This window comes from Pelobates fuscus, chromosome 12 (genome assembly GCF_036172605.1).
Source record: "Pelobates fuscus isolate aPelFus1 chromosome 12, aPelFus1.pri, whole genome shotgun sequence".
Taxonomy (NCBI): domain Eukaryota; kingdom Metazoa; phylum Chordata; class Amphibia; order Anura; family Pelobatidae; genus Pelobates; species Pelobates fuscus.
The window spans coordinates 32,188,081-32,207,220 of record NC_086328.1 but is presented as its reverse complement, the minus strand read 5'-3'; the positions used below and the strand labels follow the sequence as shown (position 1 = coordinate 32,207,220).

The 19,140-nt window shown below is 40.7% G+C and overlaps 2 protein-coding genes across 3 annotated transcripts in view; both read left to right on the top strand.

The window, feature by feature from the left end:
* Positions 1 to 1,943: 1,943 nt before the first annotated feature.
* LOC134578895 (F-box/LRR-repeat protein 8-like) lies at positions 1,944 to 13,950 on the top strand. Its single transcript, XM_063437979.1, has 3 exons — positions 1,944 to 1,998; positions 5,652 to 5,832; positions 12,243 to 13,950. The coding sequence occupies exons 2-3, from the start codon at positions 5,681 to 5,683 to the stop codon at positions 13,228 to 13,230; spliced, it is 1,140 nt and encodes a 379-aa protein (XP_063294049.1). The 5' UTR covers positions 1,944 to 1,998; positions 5,652 to 5,680; the 3' UTR covers positions 13,231 to 13,950.
* A 3,918-nt stretch (positions 13,951 to 17,868) lies between these two features.
* Positions 17,869 to 19,140, top strand: part of LOC134578899 (metallothionein-like) — a 49,620-nt gene continuing 48,348 nt past the window's right edge. Inside the window, exon 1 of one of the 2 annotated variants that reach the window (XM_063437985.1) lies at positions 17,869 to 17,993. In XM_063437985.1, coding sequence (XP_063294055.1) covers positions 17,963 to 17,993 — 31 coding nt within the window. In that variant the 5' untranslated portion in view covers positions 17,869 to 17,962. The remainder of the gene's footprint in view (positions 17,994 to 19,140) is intronic. The other variant, XM_063437984.1, reaches the window with a different exon arrangement.

The window sequence follows — 19,140 nt, the reverse complement described above, 5'->3', positions numbered from 1 at the left end:
ACATTGAAGTTGCTGTTTGGTAGATAAGGGAGTGCGCTGAATCTTGTGTCTTGTATTAACTCGTCCCCCAGCAACACACCATTTAAGCATGTTAATGTAAGTGCAGCCCCCTGGTTTCATATATATATTTGTATATATGTAACATAAAGCAGGTGATAAATATATTCAACCATGACAGGTGCATTTTGTGCTGAGGTATGTTGCCATAGATCTCTTAAAAGATTTTAGATTGAATGAAGCTTTGACTGTGTCCCTGAGGTTATTCTATAATTGCGGTGCTCTGTAGGAAAATGAGGATCGGGCCACTTTATTTTTGTATTGCTAAATATGCTAATTATCGTGCTAAAATTTAACTTTTTCTTTCACTTTGATTTTCAGACAATTGAAATGTTAGTAAATAAGCTTGTGTTTGTATCAACTATATACTCCTATTTCCAAAAACTATAAAACAAGGGGTGTGGAATTTATGTTTCTCAACGCTTGCGGCATAAAGTCCTGGTGTCAAGCAGGCAGGCTGCTGCTGCTCTCAAGCTTAACCGGTGACATCACAGAGGCTGATGGAACATTGAAGATGTCATCCAGCCACAGCCAGGCAGGTTTGTTTTTTTTTTAATACCTTTAGCAGTGCAGCAGGTAAGTGGCTGGACTGCTACAGAAAGGCCGGGAAGGCCAGGGCCAGAGCGGGAATGTAAGTGGTGCAGGTGCAGACCATATAAAATCTTGTGGTCCCAGCTCACTAGTGGAACAGAGCGCATCAGCCATTATTCCCAACTTGCCCCATTAACCCCTTAAGGACACATGACATGTGTGACATGTCATGATTCCCTTTTATTCCAGAAGTTTGGTCCTTAAGGGGTTAAATTAGTGTGGACTGCATCCACTGGCGTTGCAGACAGCCAGGGGACTTTAAAACCGCTCCCTGCAGAAAACACAAAGCACTGCAAACACGCCACGCATGCAGCCACCACACACTGCACACAGCAGGCGCAAACACACATTACATAAATACTACACATAGACAGCACGTATATAACTATGGAGGGCACACTAGGCCTATGACTCTATTTTGATGGTTGGGACAAGTAGATTTGGCATTAATCTCCCATATCTCGGAAATATATGAGAGGTTCAACTACTCAATTTGTAACAAGCTAGTGATCTACTAAGGCTAAACAAACCACCTACCTGTGATGAAAAATAGGATTTTTGTCACAAATGGTCATAAATAGATGAACAGCCACAAAGTAGCCGACTAGTGGCTCGGCCGAACCCAACTTAGTCACATGGTAGTGTATTCACTAAACTCTGAATTGTATTGGGTTGATCTACAAATAGCAGAATATAGAGTACAATATTTAATTACATGCTCAGCTGAAGGCAAAGTTTTAATTATTTTAGCTTTTATTTATTTTTTGTTAAGTTTAGAATGTAATTTGCTAGACTTAATGATGTCAGCACTTCCCCAGGAAGCACCTCTAGTAGCCATCTGAGGAGTGACCAGTGGAGGTTTCCCTAGACTGTAATGTAAACACTGAATTTTCTGTGGACAAAAACACTGTTTACTGCAGAAAGCCTGCATATAATGACTATACTCACCAGAACAAATACAATAAGCTGTAGTTGTTCTGGTGACTATAGTGTCCCTTTAAATCTGTATATTTAAAAACTCTCCTGCAGTATGTATAATGGTCACAAATATATATATAATCAAAGTTTATGTACCTCCCCACCAATCATGGATGCAGCATCCTACAGTACAAAGAAAAAAAAAAACAGAATCTAAAACCGAGTAAACACAGAACACCCCGGATAAAGCAGCCACTAAGTATTGGACGCTCTGCTGCTGCCAGATCCCACAAGGCAGAAATGTCTTTGGATTCCAAGCTGCAGTTCAGCATTTAAAAGGCTCAGGTCACATGACACCTGATAGCCAATCCATGTGTGTGGGAGGGTAGAATATCTTGGTTTCAGGAAGATATTGCTGATACTTGTATCGTGGTAAGTATAGAAGGGAGTGTATAGGGGGTAACTTGACACCATATAGAACAGTATAGACTACATCCATATTTTGTGATCAGTTACATGCTATGCCTACATGCCTCAATTCTGAAGGTTTTTTACTCACTTTTTTTACGAGATAAGTAGAACATAAACAAGGATTTATTCACTAAACAGTAAATTGACCAGGAGTTGAAAAGATTATTACACAATAGCAGAGTTAGAAAAATAATTATCTGTATCTGCAATGTTAGCCTACATTATGAAACCAGGGTGTCAACTCACTTACACTCACTGTTTAGTACATAATGGATAACCTTGGCACTCCAGGTGCTTACTTTTCTTGTGGTGTTTAATCAAACGGTAGGGAACAGCGGGTAAAAAAATAGGCGAAGGCAATAAAATAAATAAATCTCCAACTCAGAGCTACACTACCTTACTCCTAAATGGGAAAGATAGCCGTTTATTTTCCTACATGATATTCGAGGCATTGTATTTTGCCTATGACTTATGGAGAGCAGAAAACAGGGTGCAAGAGAATACTGAGAACGGACAACAGCTCAAATAACCTGCCCTTCGGTGGGTCCCCCCTGAGATCTCAAGCTGGTTTTAGCTCATCTTGTGCCAAAACAAAAAGAATCAGGGCCATTCGCATATCAGATTGATCCCATCCATAAGGGCAAAACCGATCCAAAATGCAGAAACCCCAGACGATTGTTTCAACCTTGTTAGGCATTGTCAGTGAGGTATAGCCAAAATCTCTCTAGGCACCGTAAGCAAGGGGACCACGTCTGGATTAACCTTTAAACTTAGAGAGAGCAAAAAAACAGGGTGCAAGAGAGTACTGAGGACAGACAACAGCTCAAATAACCTGCCCTTCGGCGGGTCCCCTCTCAAATCTCATGCTGCTTTTAGCTCATGTTGTGCCATTACAAAGAGTTCCAGGGCCACAAAGGTGGAACAGATCCAAAACGCAGGCCGGCTTTCTCTGCACGAGAGATACAACCCGAGACGATATTGACTGTGTTTTGCCTATGACTTATGTTAATGTTTTTGGTTGGTTCTTAATGCACATGCTGCTCTAAGGTAGCATCAACTGTATTGTATTACGTTAATATTCCGAAATACTGGATTGTATGGTGAATGCTACTGATTTTAAAAAAAAATAATAATAATAATAATAAAATAAAGATTTACAAAAAATAAATAAGAATAAAGCAATGTAGTCAAAGTTTGGGCATTTTATCCCGGATTTTGCTACTTGGCTTTCAGTTTACTATGATCTAACCAGATCAAAGCTTGATGATAAATACTAGGACTGATACCATAACAAGGGTGTTTTTGCTTTCACTAATTCAAACAAAATCAATAAAAAAAAAATCTAGTCAGTATATGTTAAAGTCACAGTGCAAATACAATGGGAGAACTGGGTAATGTGTAGTTCTGGGGTACAGTGTAGTTCTGGGGTAAAGTTCAAAATATGCTGTGGCATAGAACCATAGGTAGATTCAAAATGAAATATGTTGTATGTGTTATAGCCATATTTAGGGTTAATATGTATGTAGGGGTTTATAAAACACCCCTTCGTGTCTCATTAGAGACTAAACGTTGTCTGATAGCAAATTTTATTGTATGTGTAGAAGCCCTATAAAGGGTTAATGTAAAAAAAAAAATGGTTTATAAAATACCCCTTCCTGTCTCATTGGAGATTCTTGGCTGATATCAGCAAATCTAATGGCTACTGTAGGACTCACCTTTTGAGGCTTGCCTTCACGTGGCAGGTGAGCTTATCTTCAAATGGCCATTGGAATAAAACTAAAGAGCCTCAATTTAGTTTAAAGGATCACTATAGGGTCAGGAACACAAACATGTATTCCTGACTCTATAGTGTTAACACCACCATCTAGCCCCCCTGAGCCCCTCATGCCTCCATAAATATAGCAAAATCTTACTGTATTCAAGCCTGAAGCTGTAACTCTGCATGCTGTTTGCCTCAAAAAAAAGTCTGCTGACATCATCAGAAGTGGTAGCCTGATCCAATCACAGTGCTTCCCCATAGGATTGGCTGAGAATGACAAAGAGGCAAATCAGGGGCAGAGCCAGCATGATTCAAACACAGTCCTGGCGAATCAGCATCTCCTCATAGAGATGAATTGACTCAATATATCTCTATGAGGAAAGTTCAGTGTCTGCATGCTGAGGGAGGAGATACTGAATGTTTGGATGCATTTTAGGCAGCCATGACCCAGGAAGGATCTCTAACAGCCATCTGAGGAGTGGCCAGTGAAGTTATCACTAGGCTGTAATGTAAACACTGCATTTTCTCTGAAAAGACCGTGCTTACAGCAAAAAGCCTGAAGGTAATGATTCTACTCACCAGAACAAATCCAATAAGCTGTAGTTGTTCTGGTGACTATAGTGTCCCTTTAAATGTACATAGGGATTTAGGCCAGAGCGCAGGTAACGGTCTCTCTGTTTTCAAAATGAAATATCACTGGATGAGTAGTTGTATGCATTGCAGAAGAACAGGTACGGCACAACAGAGTAAAAAAGATACACTTAATGCTTATAGCGAAGTTAAAGTGCCAGAGAATAACACCAGACATCAGCCCAGAAGAATGGACACAAACAAAAAAAAAACATACTGCAATAAAATAATATTAAAATGTCAACTCTAGGCTTACTGAGTTATAGTCCATCACTGAATCAGCAGCCACATGGGAGCCTGCAGTCCTGTCCTGGTACTGATTAGTCCAGTAGCATCTGGCTGTAACTGATGGGAGTTTGGCCCTCCCCTCTCTCCCTCTGCTACACAACTCATTGCTAAGCTGGGAGGACGTGACTTGTACTCACTACCTCACAGCACTGCAGCTTCACCTAGAACAGTAAGCATTGCCAGCTGTTAAACGGCATCGGCTCCTGAGTGGGCCACTTATCAAATATGGCCATCGGTTAGCTTTAAGGGTGTGGACCACCTGATGTGCGCCCCTCAGCTCGTGGGCCCCGGTGTAGCTCCACCGCAGAGAATGGGACTGAAGGATGAAATACACATGTTTTAAGAAATGCTCGTATTAGGCACAAAAAAAGGCATTGTCAGTTATCAAAAATGTATAGTTATAAAGGTGCTCTACCGCTGACATATGTTGACAATCCAGATATTAACCTCATTATATTTTTCTTTTCGCACTAACTGTCATTATATGCTTGTTACCCATCCTAGCACTACAAAAATAAAGAATTCAAATGAAAATAAAAAGTAAAACAAAATGTATAACTATTTATATGTCTCCAACACAGACTACAGTGCAGTATAGTTGAATAAGCAGCATGCAATTCATTGAAATAAGACAAGTTTGACCTTTAAAATATTGATAGCATAATATTGAGGTGGAGACCTGCCCAAGGGCGCTTACGGTTTGCATTAATTTCTCCAGCAACAGTTAATCAGGAAGCTGCAGCCATCGTCAAAATTCTATAAGCAGGTGTTCAACATTGCAGCAACACCTTTCATTTTCAAGTACAAAGTCGATTGAACCATAAAACCGGCCTGTACGGTATCTCCTCCCACACATTATTTACAAAAGGCTGTATTCCTGATTGTAAGGCTCACCTATTTCTGGATTCTAAATATTCTGTTCTAACCCCTAATACAGGATCAGTTTGCTGCCGAGGAGAAGATACAATGTCTACACAATGGGAGGACATGCCTCAAGAAATCCTTGCACAAATCTTTTATTACCTACCTCTAGGAGACAGACGGGCAGTATCCCAGGTGTGCCAGTCCTGGGCATGTGGACTGGCATCTCCCACAGTTTGGCACTACACAGAGATTAGGTATGTATTAGCTTTGTTCCTCAACACTGTAATAGTTATAACTTGGGGCCATTCAAAGCAAGCCATGAGCTGAAATAAGTGGATGTCCCAGTCTCTGGTCACGAATATATATAACGACAAGTAGTTTATTTGAATTTATTCTCACTGCTATCGTGCTTGTTTTACTTGTCTTGTAGTTTTTCAGCTTTGGTTGTTTGTTTTCTTCCCCCCTATAAAGAAGGTTCACTCAACCCATTCACTTAAATTAATTCCACTGCTTTAACTCTTGTTTTAATAGGTATCTTTTTTTTTTTTTGTCAATCTTTCTTTTATTGAGGTAAGCGTTAAAGGGGATGCACGGTATTAATACAGGTTGGGAGTATGGTAACACTAAGTAGCATCTCCTAAGAGTAGCAGCCTCATGTTATGTTAACTTAGCATTCCAACATATTGTCAACAAGTTTAGTATAGTAATAGTAGAAATAGCTAAACACATGCGATGTCCGGTAACTATAAAGCGTGAGTGACACCTTGGTGAGTCAGCCATTTTAACAGGAGGATGCTCAGTTCTAAAGTTATAGCTTGTACTAATTTCGTAAAGACAAGTTGAAAGCATGACACAACGATTAATAAAGGAATAACGTTTTGAGAAGCGTGTCGTAGAGCTGACAGACGTCTAAATTAAGTTATCTCAGGTTATACATACATGAGAGTGAAAAAGCCGAGCTGGTATTAAGACTAGTTGTTTATATGTTCAGCCGCTGTCTCCAGACCCTCCGTCCCCAGGTGAGCTACCTCAGGTGTAGGCGTAATCGGGTATCTTGGTGTGGTATACATGAGTAATGCTCATAATGCTGCTGTTAGGCCACCTATCTGGGCAGTGACTTACAAGGCAGCCGAGCAAGTTATTATGTTGATTGACACCCCCCTCTATTGTTAGACTAACTAACTTGGGGAAGGGCATGGCTGAGTACCCCAAATTGGGAGGACCACATTTTCACATACTATGTTGACAGAGGCTAAACAGGAAAAATGCACGATGGCTGCTACAGTGAGATCAGGTCTGCATGTCCCGTTTCAATCAGAGCAGCAGCTTCATATTAGGGATCTGCAGGGAGTTCAAACTTATCGGTAAGGTGTTAAGGGGCACTCTGTCTCTGCCGCTCAGTCCGCTATGCGTGTAGCGGGGAGCTCAGAGCTCAAGCTCCTGTGTCAGCCAATTCCTCTGCGGGGCGTCTTGGGAGCTGGTCCCTGGTAGCTTTGGTGCGCGGACAAGAGTCGTCGGTGTTGGTAGGTCCCTTCCTGGCTCCAGGCCTCGTTCAAGATCAGCATCCTTGGGCCACAGACTCGGGTTCTCCATGAGGCCGGGTCTCTCCCTTTGTGGTTGTCACGGAGGGGCCTGATGGTCGTCCGCCGCCAGCGGCGTGTGGCCCTCCGGTGTGGTGGTCGATGCCTCGGAGGGGGTTCCCTCACGACTTTTGGCCTGGACGGGCTCTTGGTGTGGATAGTAGGTGCTTGGCGTGTCGCTTTGCCCGGAACGGGACCGTGCTGCTCCTCGTGCCCGCTCCTCCCCGCTGCACCACTGCGTTTGGGGAGTAGTTGGGAGGCCTGCTGCTCTAGCCTTTCCCAGAAGTGCTGGAATATGTTGTCCAGTCGCTCGGATAGAGGCCGGGTGGGCAGCAGCCTGTAAGCATGGTCGTCCGCCGCCATCTTCGTGGAAATTGTAGCTTAAAACACAGTGTGTCTCAGGAGCTCTTGCTGCTGCAAGGACCTCACTCTCACATGGCCCGGGGGGGCTGAAGAGAGCAGACGTGCCGCGGGGGGCTCCCTGGGAGTCCCCCCAACCGCGATCGCCGGCGATCCCACCGGGTAAGTTACTAAAAACCAGAGGGCGTACTATTACGTCCTGCGGCGTTTAGAGACGCTTTTAAAAGGACGTAATAGTACGCCCTCCGGTCTTAAGGGGTTAACTCCTTCAGGACGGAGTCAATAGTGCACGTTCTGATCAAAACAAAACGTAAACAAAAACTGGAATTTGCGCTATATGTCTGTTCAACCGTAATTCACCGCTGTCACATTAAGTGCACCCACACTTATTATATATCATTTTGTTCAGGAGAAACAGGGCTTTAATTTATCATTAACTATTCATATATGAAACACAATTTATTATGAATAAAATTAAAAAAAATGTGAGAAAATAAGATTTTTTTTATTTTTTTATTTGTATTTCCGCCTGACATTATAGCTGTGAATGTCATAATACTGTTTTACTGTTGTAATCAGCGATGTCTCACGAGTACAACAGTAACCCCCATTAACAGGTTTTATGGTGTTTTGGAAAGTTACAGGGTCAAATATAGAACGTTCCATTTTCAAATTGAAATTTGCCAGATTAGTAATGTTACCTTTGAGACGGTGTGGTAGCCCAGGAATGAGAATTACCCCCCATAATGGCATACCATTTGAAAAAGTAGACAACCCAAGGTATTGAAAGTGGGGTATGTTTAGTCTTTTTTAGGAGCCACTTAGTCACAAACACTGGCCAAAGTTAGCATTCATATTTGTTTTTGTGTGAAAAAAAGCAAAAAACTAATATTTGGCCAGTGTTTGTGACTAAGTGGCTACTAAGAAAGACTGGACATACCCCACTTGCAATACCTTGGGTTGTCTACTTTTGCAAATGGTATGCCATCATGGGGGTAATTCTCATTCCTGGGCTACCATACGCTCTCAAAGGCAACATAACCAATCTGGCAAATTTCAATGTCAAAAAAATGAAATGCAAGCCTTATATGTGACTCTCTAACTTCCAAAACACCATAAAACCTGTACATGGGGGGGTACTGTTATTCTCGGGAGACTTCACTAAACACAAATATTAGTGTTTTAAAACAGTAAAACATATTACAACAATAATATAGTCCATAAAAGTGCTGTTTGTTTTGTAAAAAATGCAAAAAAATGTCACTTTTACTTAAAATATAATCGTTGTAATACAATTTATCATTTTGAAACACTAATATTTGAGTTCAGCGAAGTCTCCCGAGTAAAACAGTACCCCCTATGTACAGGTTTTATGGTGTCTTGGAGAGTTACAGGGTCAAATATAGTGCTTGCAAATTAAATTCTCTGCACTTTCTCTGTGTTGTCAGGCATGTCAATCAAATTTTAATTAATCACATAATTATGTTAAAAGGTTACTTAAATATACATGTAGAATTGTAATATATATGCATTTATAGGTATTTAAATTCTACGTTTATACCAATGTAATCTTTTATGTAATTATGTGTGTGTGTGTGTATTATATATATATATATATATATATAAAAATTTGCGGTTATTTGTATTTTATATATAGATAGATACACTTAGAATGACATTCTATATATATTTTGTTACCAATATATATTTATATTAATAACAAAATACAGTTAGAATGAAATTACATATGAATATATAATTTATATTAAATTTTGTTTCAATATTTTATTTATCATTGTAATTATACGTGTATATATATAATAGGTTTATATATATATATATATATATATATATGTAACGTCATTCTAAGTGTATTTTAATACTAATACATGTACTTATATTAATATTAAAATACACTTTGTATGAGGTTACATATATATATATATATATATATATATATATATTTATTTATTTATTTTTAACATGTCTAATTTTTTTATTTTTTTTTACTTTCCCACCAGCAGGGGGACTGTCTGACATTTCAGACAGTCCCCCTGCTGGCAGATCCACAGCCAGCTATAGGGGGCCATGTGATCGCTCTTTGAGAGCGATCACATGGCCCCCGGGGGCTTCTTTTGCCGTGGGAGGGCTGTGAGGCAGTCCTCCCAAAGCGGAGCACCGGTAAGGTAAGTATACCGGGCGCTCCAGGGCTCAAAGCCGTTACGGCGTTCTATGCCACCGCAACGGCTTTAAAGCCCACTTAAAGCGGGACGGCATAGAACGCCGTAACGGCGTTAAGGGGTTAAACCTTGGAGCCAGGGATTTATTTATAAAATATTTTACCAGGAAAGATACATTGAGATTTCTCTCATTTTCAAGTATGCCCTGGGTCCACAAAACATTGATGCATTGATACAATAGGGTACAATAAAATAAAAAAACAATATTAATACACAATATATACAAAATGTAACATAGAACAGGTAAGAAATATATAATCAACCATTGCAGGTGCATTCTGTTCTGAGATATGTAGAGAGGGATATCTTTTAGGCCTGGTGATAATTTGAAAGTGTGCGGGCGGTCATTCCATAATTGGGGTGCTCTGTAGGAAAAGGAGGATCGAGCCGCTTTCTTCTTGTATTGAGGTAGACTAGGCTCCTTTGCAGGTGAGCAAAATCATTGCATTCTATCCTGCTACTGGTCATATTATAGACATACTGCATCCCTGTTTTTCTTTCTGAGATTGGAAAACCAGGATTGAAGAGAGGTGGCATGCTACTTTTAAATGGCATGCTACCTAACTGCATCACTGCACTAAAAGCCTATAATATATTTGGGCCCTACCTCATCTGAGTATCTTTTTTGTCTTGTATTTGTGCAATATTAATATTTTATTATGATCTGCACTACATATTGTTTTTCTCTTATGTTTTATACTCTTCAAATGCTACTACTCTGAACCGTGCAAGAGGGTAAGATACCTATTTTTATACACTAGCAATCCACTAATAAGTTATAAATATTTCACTTATAATATTTAAATCTGGAAAACTTTCTGAGTCAGTTTGTTTTTCGATTGGCTATTTTGAAAACCACATTAAGAAACTCACATGAAAAAAAACCCCAAACATACAGGTGATACTCTAAAAATTAGAATATCGTGCAAAAGTTCATTTATTTCAGTAATGCAACGTAAAAGGGGAAACTAATATATGAGATAGATGCATTACATGCAAAGCAAGATAGTTCAAGCCGTGATTTGTCATAAGTGCGATGATTATGGCTTACAGCTCATGAAAACACCAAATCCACAATCTCAGTAAATTAGAATATTGTGAAAAGGTGCAATATTCTAGGCTCACAATGTCCCACTCTAATCAGCAAGTAAGCCATAACACCTGCAAAGGGTTTCTGAGCCTTTAAATGGTCTCTCAGTCTGGTTCAGTAGGAATCACAATCATGGGGAAGACTGCTGACCTGACAGTTGTGCAGAAAGCCATCATTGACACCCTCCATAAGGAGGGAAAGCCTCAAAAGGTAATTGCGAAGGAAGTGGAGGTCTACCCAACCTTCCTACCTTGTTCTGGGAGGGCTGGTGGTCAGTGGTTGCTGCTGGGATCTCTGTACTCGTCCTGCACAGGCCCCTTGCATGCACTGTAATGACGCCGATGCCGGGATGATGTCATGTCCCAGCTGCTGGCTCACTGCAGGCTGAAGACAGTCAGACACAGTCAGATGCACAGTTATACACATATACTGTCAAATACAGCTACATGCACACAGTCCCAGGCACATAGTCACTCGCACACAGTCAAAGGCAGACAGTCACACACAGTTACACACACACACACAGCTACAGGCAGGCAGTCACACACACACAGTTACAGGCAGCATCACACAGTCACAGGCAGTCATTCACACTCAGTGACATGCAGATAGTCACACACAATAGCAGGCACACAGTCACACATACGGTCACAGGCAGACACAATCACAGTTACACACACACACACACTCTCTCTCTCTCACTTACTGGTGGAAGAGTGGAGTCAGTGAAGTCCCTGGTCTGTAGGTGTTGGGGAATCAGGGAAACCTTCCTGCTTCACCTCTGTGTGCAGCAGCGGGTACAGACCGCCTTTTTTTTTGCCTCCGTTGACGATTTGGCTCCCCCCATGGCTGATTTGGCTCTGCCCCAACTCTCCGTGCAGTTCTCCTGCTCTCGGCCCCTGCGTGTGTGAGCTGTGTCGGCTGCCCTGCATCCTGTGCAGCCACACAGCTCACACCTCCCCAAGCCTGGCCAGCCCTGGTGGCACCCCCCTACCTTGTGGCACCCGGGTCGGTCCGCACCCCTACCCTCTCCTTAATACGCCACTGGGCACCTAGGGTATTTTACTTTCTAGTTAGTTGTTAAAACAACATGGCTACCACCCAATTACCCCCCTTTTTTTTTTTTTTTTTTTAAATAAAGATTGAGATTGCAAGAAAATAATCAAAATCAAGAATTACCACACCAGTCTCACTAAAGTGGGAATACTCATCGTAATATTGAGCAGGTGCTTAATTATTTGGCACAGAGCAAGAAACATATACACGTTTTTAGCATTTAGCTAAGTAATTGTTCTCTGAAGGATTTAGTCAATATAACTAAACATAAGTACTGGTTAAGAGTATAATGAATGCAAAGACTAATGGAGCTTATGTCCCTTTCCTTTTGGTTATAGCTGGGTTTCGGAAGAAGAGTGGCTAACACTCGATGGATTAGAGCACTTTCTGGTCCAGATACAACAACTAAAGATTGTTTTTGACCAATCCAAAGAAGCAAATCGCAATAATGTAATAAATATTCTAGATTGTCTGGCCAAAGAGAAAAACAAATTGCAAAGCCTGACTATTGTATGCTGTGGAGAACACCCTTTATTTTATTCTGGGCAGGAAATTTTGGGAAGCATCATGAACCTTTGTCGGAAGGAAAGTCCTGTGGACCTCCAACACATTGATCTACGAAAGTTCCCTTTTACTCTTAGTGATGGCTTTGTAAGACTTATTGCTCGAGGGAGCCCAAATCTACAAAGTTTGTACATAAACAACGGCACATTAGTTTGCAAAGTAACCTCTGAAACTTTGAAAGCAGTTTTAGAGTTTTGCCCTAAACTCTCTGTCCTAGGCACCTTTTGTTCCAGGTTGACTGAAGAGGTTTTCCATGAATTTATGAAACCATGCAGGCCACCACTTATGCGCCTGGATATTTTGTGTGAAAGGTTGGATAAATACACAGATTCCATATCTGATGAAGCGTGGGGTGAGCTTTGTCTACGTCATCCCACACTTCGTGTGGACCTAGAACTTGATCACACTATCCCTGCTGAGAAAATCCTTCAAACCTTACAACCAAATATTCCTGTGTCAACCTTACAACTCAACACCTTCAACGAAATGGTGAACCAAATTAGATTTGTCACCAGTCACTACTGGCGCACTCTAAATAAGATAGTTATACACACCACCTCATCCAGTGATCTAGACTCTGCTCTTATTGATTTGGCTACAAAGTGTGGTGGATTGGAAGAAATTCATTGCTACTTTTTAGTAGGACCTGAAGTGATTCAAGCTTTCCTAAAACACTGTCCTCGCTTGAAAAAATATACTCTTAAAATTGTCAAAGAAAAACACCCATGGAAAGCAACATGGACCCAGCCATCTACAGACTAATAAATAAATGGAAATATGCTCTAAGTATTGATATAAAATATTTAATACAAAATGACAAATGCGCTTTCATCTATGCATATTAAATATTGTTCCACATTTTAGGTACTTATGAAAAATGCAGCAGGTGTAAGTCTTAAGTCACTGTGAGTGGAGATTAAAATAGGTCCCCATGTTATTTTAATGGGTCCTCAATGAATGAAACAAACATCATATTCAACAAGTCCAAGGTAACTGCCCACAATAAATAGATTACTAATTCCTTCAGAAAATGGACAACCTCTGAACAATGGGGAAAGACTAATGAAGCCGTTTTTCTAATCATACTGGTTTATATATGCACATTAGGCCCTATAGCCCCAATGTGCATGTATATGTACTACGCACACACACACACACATAGTTATATGCACATAAAGTCCAAAAACATGCACTCCTGGTTATAGCCAATAAAGCCCGCTGCAGGTTTGGCAAAAGTTGTACAAAAAACAAGGAAAAAACCACACTCCAGGGACTTAGTATTACAAAATATAAAACTTACCGGTAGCTTTTATTTACATGATCCAATAAAATCTCGACGTTTCAGCTCCCAACTGAGAGCTTTCATCAGGACAATAAATATACACTAATGAACAGACATGGATTATATACCCTTACAGTAATTAAAGTAAATACTTACCAAGCTGATGCGGACAGTGTGTACAGCCGGCTCAAACCCCAGCTCACTCTGCCAGGTACAAGCATGCTAAAGGCAAGTTTGCATTCCAGCCTATTGTCTGAGTTACCCCTGGAACACATAGTGCTGCAGTACCTGTGTGCACATATACACACATTCATATATGTGTATGTATGTATATATCTCCGTCAGGGTCCTCTCGGGAGCAGCTGCTGTCAGAACATTGCTGCGGGTCACAATGGCCAGGCTCGCAAGAGAAGGAGAGCCGAGAGGATCTGCTGTCTGACTGCAGAGGTGGAAGATGTAACTCATGGGCCCCCTCTTCAGTATACAAGATGCTGTGCAACCAAACCACCAGGGAAACTAGTGTCGTCCCCCCACCCCCACCTTTCTGGCCATAGGTAAGAGGCAGAGGGGATAAACTGACTTATACATTTAAAAATCAAAAAACTGCTCACCCTCCCACAGCCCTTATCCAACCCCAAAAAACACACACTCTGCATCCACTATACAAACTACCACACTGCATCCACTACTTCAGGGTGGGCTCAGTGGGCTGACTCAGTGGTGAGATCTGGGAGCCCAGTGCTTGAGCCGTGTAAGGGCCTAAACATTTCTGATAGCAGCCTGATGGTGCCCATGGGATCCTCAGAATTGAAGAGACAAGGTCTTACAAACATATTTTCCTTTCCACCTCAGACAATCACAAACACAATATTAATACCTGATTTTACCTGTACAGTGTGCCACCTCAGAGAGGACAAATAATTGATTTATGCAATCTGAGTTGTTATAGAAGTGGAGCAAGTGAGGATTATACATTTTATTCTAATGCATGCTTTCACTATATGATAAGGGATAAGAAATGTGAGTACCAGAGGCAGAATTAAAGAATCAGAATTGACTCTTAGAATTAGGGCTGAGTGCTGACTGAGCTGTGTGAATGAGCCAAGAACGAGGGCAGTGACAGAGCTGAATCTTTTGCACACATCCCTTAGAGATGTCACAATGCAGCCAGACATCTCCTAGTGACTCATCTTCCTGAATAAGCCGTGCTCACAGAAAAACCACCAACTGAGCTGAGTGAAACACTGACCTGGGCTGGGTATTCCTCTAAACTAGGCCACTGAATGGATTGACGGAACATTCTACAACTGACTAACCAAGACTGGATTATAGAACAGTGATTTATGGGTCACTTGACATCTTATGGCTCAATGAAATAAAATAAATACATATAAATGATGATATACACAAAAAAATTGAAATAAAACACTTGTGTCGGGATGAAAATGTATCATAATACGTTCTAATGATATTTCCTGCTATCATCACTGTCTGGCTCCTAAATGTTCTATGCAATTATTGCATGTTGATTCCATTATAAGAGGCAATGTGGGAGTTATATGGCAAGTTTGATAACATATGATATAAGGTGATAAAAAGATGTAGAAAAGCGCTCAACAAATTCCATGCACCAGGAAATTTGTCCGGGCACTTGGAATTTTTTTGAGACGTTCCCTCCTAGTGGGGCACAGAGGGAGCTGTGATCCTTCTGCTCTTCTCCCTCGCGTGCACCACTTGGAAATGCCAGATATGACAACAGTCCTGCCCCAGCATCACTAAGCGGCATATAAAGGAACAGAGCAGGAAGATTACAGATCCCTTGACGCCAGCCTTCACTCTACCCCAGCCAGCTGCCCACTGGACCACAGGGAAAGCCGATCCACTCTAGCGAGGGAGGCTGGGTGGACTTACATTGAATTAAAACATATAATTTGTGAGTATGTCAGTGTGTTTCTGTGTGTGTGTGTTTCTGTCAGGGTATGTTTGTGTTTCTATCAGTGTGTGTGTGTCAGATTATGTATGTATTTCAGTCAGTGTATGTATGTGTGTCTGTCTGTCATGGTATGTGTGTGTCTGTCAGTGCGTGTGTATGTTTAGATGGTGTTTTCACTCACCGTTTTTTACATGTCATGCCGGTCTCCCCGCGGCTGGTCTCTTCTCCATGGCTGAGATAATCAAGCTTGATAATCTCAGCTCATTCAATGCTCTTCCATTGGCCCATAGGAAAGTATTGTTAAGCTATTACGCGTGCGCTGCAAAACGCTGTGCCAGTCAGCACCTCCTCATAGGGATGCATTGAATCAGTGCCTCTCTATGGGAAACTTTCAGCCCCTCCATGCAGAGCATAGGGATGCTGAATGTAAGTTCTGCACACTGTGCAGCAATGAGACAGGAAGCACTGTAATAGCAGTCTGAGTGACTACCACTAGAGGGGTCACTAGGCAGACATGTAAACACAGTTTTTTTCTCTGAAAAGGCAGGGTTTACATTGAAAATCCTGCAGGGACAGGCTATATACACCATATTACATCAAGCTTTAGTGGTCCTGGTGACTATAGTGTTCCTTTCAGAACGTTTTTTTTCGGTGAAAAGCTATGTAAGTTTAAAAAAAAAAAAAAAAAAAAAAAAAAAAAAATTTTAGGTGGCTCCTAGATTCAAAACAAAATTTGTCAAGCCCTGATGTGGAAATATATCATTGTTGCATTAATTAAATAATCAAATGAAATATATTAACACAGCTAGAAGACTAGTTTAGGATTCCTGCAAATCATTAAAGGGACACTATATACACCATAATCACTACATTAAGCTGTAGTTCTTCTGGTGTCTATAGCCTGTCCCTGCAGGCTTTTTAATGTAAACACTGCCTTTTCATAGAAAAGGCTGTATTTACATTACTGCCTAGCAACACCTCTAGTGACAGCCACTCAGATAGCTACTAGGTGCTTCCTGGTTGAGTGATACACAATTTGCAGCACTAACGTTCAGCGTCTCCATGACGTTCAATGCATCTCAATGAGGAGATGCTGATTGGCACAGCGTGAGCATTAGCTTCCTGATGCTTTCCTATGAGTAAGCATTGGATTACCTGAGGGGCAGGGGCCGTGGATCTAAATTATGTTTTACACCTATTTGTATTCCTGACATTATAGTGTTCCTTAATAAACAGATATAAATAATTTGGGCTTGATACTATGATTTTTTTATGAACATATAGGGTAAAACCAAACAAAATATTCTAGTGTAGTATTTAATAAATCCATGGGATATATTTTGTGATCACAAATGCCAGGTCATAGATTCCTCAGCCTATATTACGGACCCTAAATTGTACAAAGAAAAGTTAAATTTCAAGTGACACTATCTTTTTATAAAGGCATATAGCTCAAATAGGTTCTCTAAAGAAAGAAAGAAACATAAGGATTCAATTCCACTATACGGCGACAACACACAAAACCCATGATTTTTGTTTGGTTTTCTGTGAAAAGATGAACATCGATTACACACTCATAATAAAAAAAAAAAATATTCACTCAACAAACTTTACAAAAAGTAATTTTTGAAAAATAAGTACAAAGTTTACAAGATAATAAACTTTTGTTGTAGTGAGAAGCAGTTGGTGTTCATGTTGTTGATCTTCTATTGGGTAATTGGGGACCAAGAGTGACCCAAAAAGTAGGGAAAAACAGACTTTGAGAAGTATCAATGTTCACTCCATCCCTGTACAAACACATGAATCATGCACAAACCCACACACCGCATGTGCCTGCCCAATCACATCACAACAAACATCCAGAGGGGAAACTGTTCACACACCAAAGAACAATGCCTGTTTTTATTACTATTACATATCCCTAATTAAATTATTAATTACTTTAGTTAGTTTTCTACACAAATCGCACCAGCATGGATTGGACCATCTTTCCATGTAACACAATGTCCTCCTATCTCAAATGGCATTTAGCGAGGATTGCCGACTCATTCTGTGTGACTGCACTTTTTTTCTCAATCCAGTTTGTAATGTTTGTTATTGAATTTTACACACGTGGCTGTGTGTGTGTCACATTGTACAGGGGGTGTGTTTGTGCACTTGTCTGTTTTGCACTCAGTCCCAGCTCTGGTATATATAGGATCAGCTCAGCCCTGCATTCCATACAGCTTCACGGACCATCCAGAGAGACTCACTGAGATTCTGTCACTATAGCAACAAGCATGGACCCCCAGGACTGTTACTGCGCAACAGGTATGGATATGGAAACTGTTTGTATATAGTCAACATACTCCGTAGCATTATCCAAAAAGTATTTCAGAACTAGCAAAAACTAAATATACTAATTATACTTAAATAAATGTAATATTGCTATTTTATTAGTAACTATTTGACAAATAATGAGCCTGAACTCTATATTAGACTTAAACTCTAATATGTATGTATATTGTGTGTATATTTTACAGTACATGGATAGATTTGGTTCACTTTAAATTGCATGATTTTGCTATTACATGACGAAAAGTCATGATTTTATTAAAGACACGGAGGCGAGTATTGCATAACCCTTTCTTTACTGTCCACCAATAGCAGCAAAGAATACAAATATATTGAAAAAATGAAGAACATACATTAACATAGGCCCCTCCCCGCTCAGGTCCCGGTATATTAGGCAGCACTTCCCTTCCATAACCCTCTTTCTGAAGATGCGACTTAGTAACAATGTCCGAACAAGAACGAAAAACATAGTCCAGCAGTCCAAATAAGAGATTCTCATAACAGGGAAGCACGACTAGATGAGCAGTAGGACCAGAGATTTGCAGCGGGAAGAGTCCATTCAACTTGGAGAACAGCATGCCATCTTGTTGGATTAGGCTGTGAAAACATAAAGAGACAGGAGCCGAGAGGTTAAGATCGATAATTGTAACTATTGTCAGGTACCAACTGAGGAGAAAAATTCCAAATAAATACAAACCCACATCTTAGTGTGATTAGTAAGCCTATCAAAACATAAGCATATCCTTGAGACATGGCCCCACTTACCGTAACCAAATCTTCCATGTGACTCGTTGCAACCTACGAAATAAGGGGTGGGAAGACATGAATAATAAACTCGGGTGGGACAATACTCGCCTCCGTGTCTTTAATAAAATCATGACTTTTCGTCATGTAATAGCAAAATCATGCAATTTTATAACAAGACACGGAGGCTCCTATTGCAAGTTTAAAGCTGATTAACTACGGCCGTAAAAGAATGTGGGGCCGGGCGAAAGTAAAATTCACGGAAGGTAGATTCCCTAGACCAGTCGGCTGTCCTCATAATATCTTCCAGACGAGCCCCTGCAGTCATCATCGAGGATGCTGAGGCTCCCCGGACCGAATGGGCGCCGAAGATCGTGGT

Bases quoted from the DNA above. Each gene is read 5' to 3' on its own strand.
- LOC134578895 (XM_063437979.1), top strand. From the start codon at position 5,681: ATGTCTACACAATGGGAGGACATGCCTCAAGAAATCCTTGCACAAATC. The intron at 5,833-12,242 runs GTATGTATTAGC...TTTTGGTTATAG, and splicing joins TGGCACTACACAGAGATTAG to CTGGGTTTCGGAAGAAGAGT.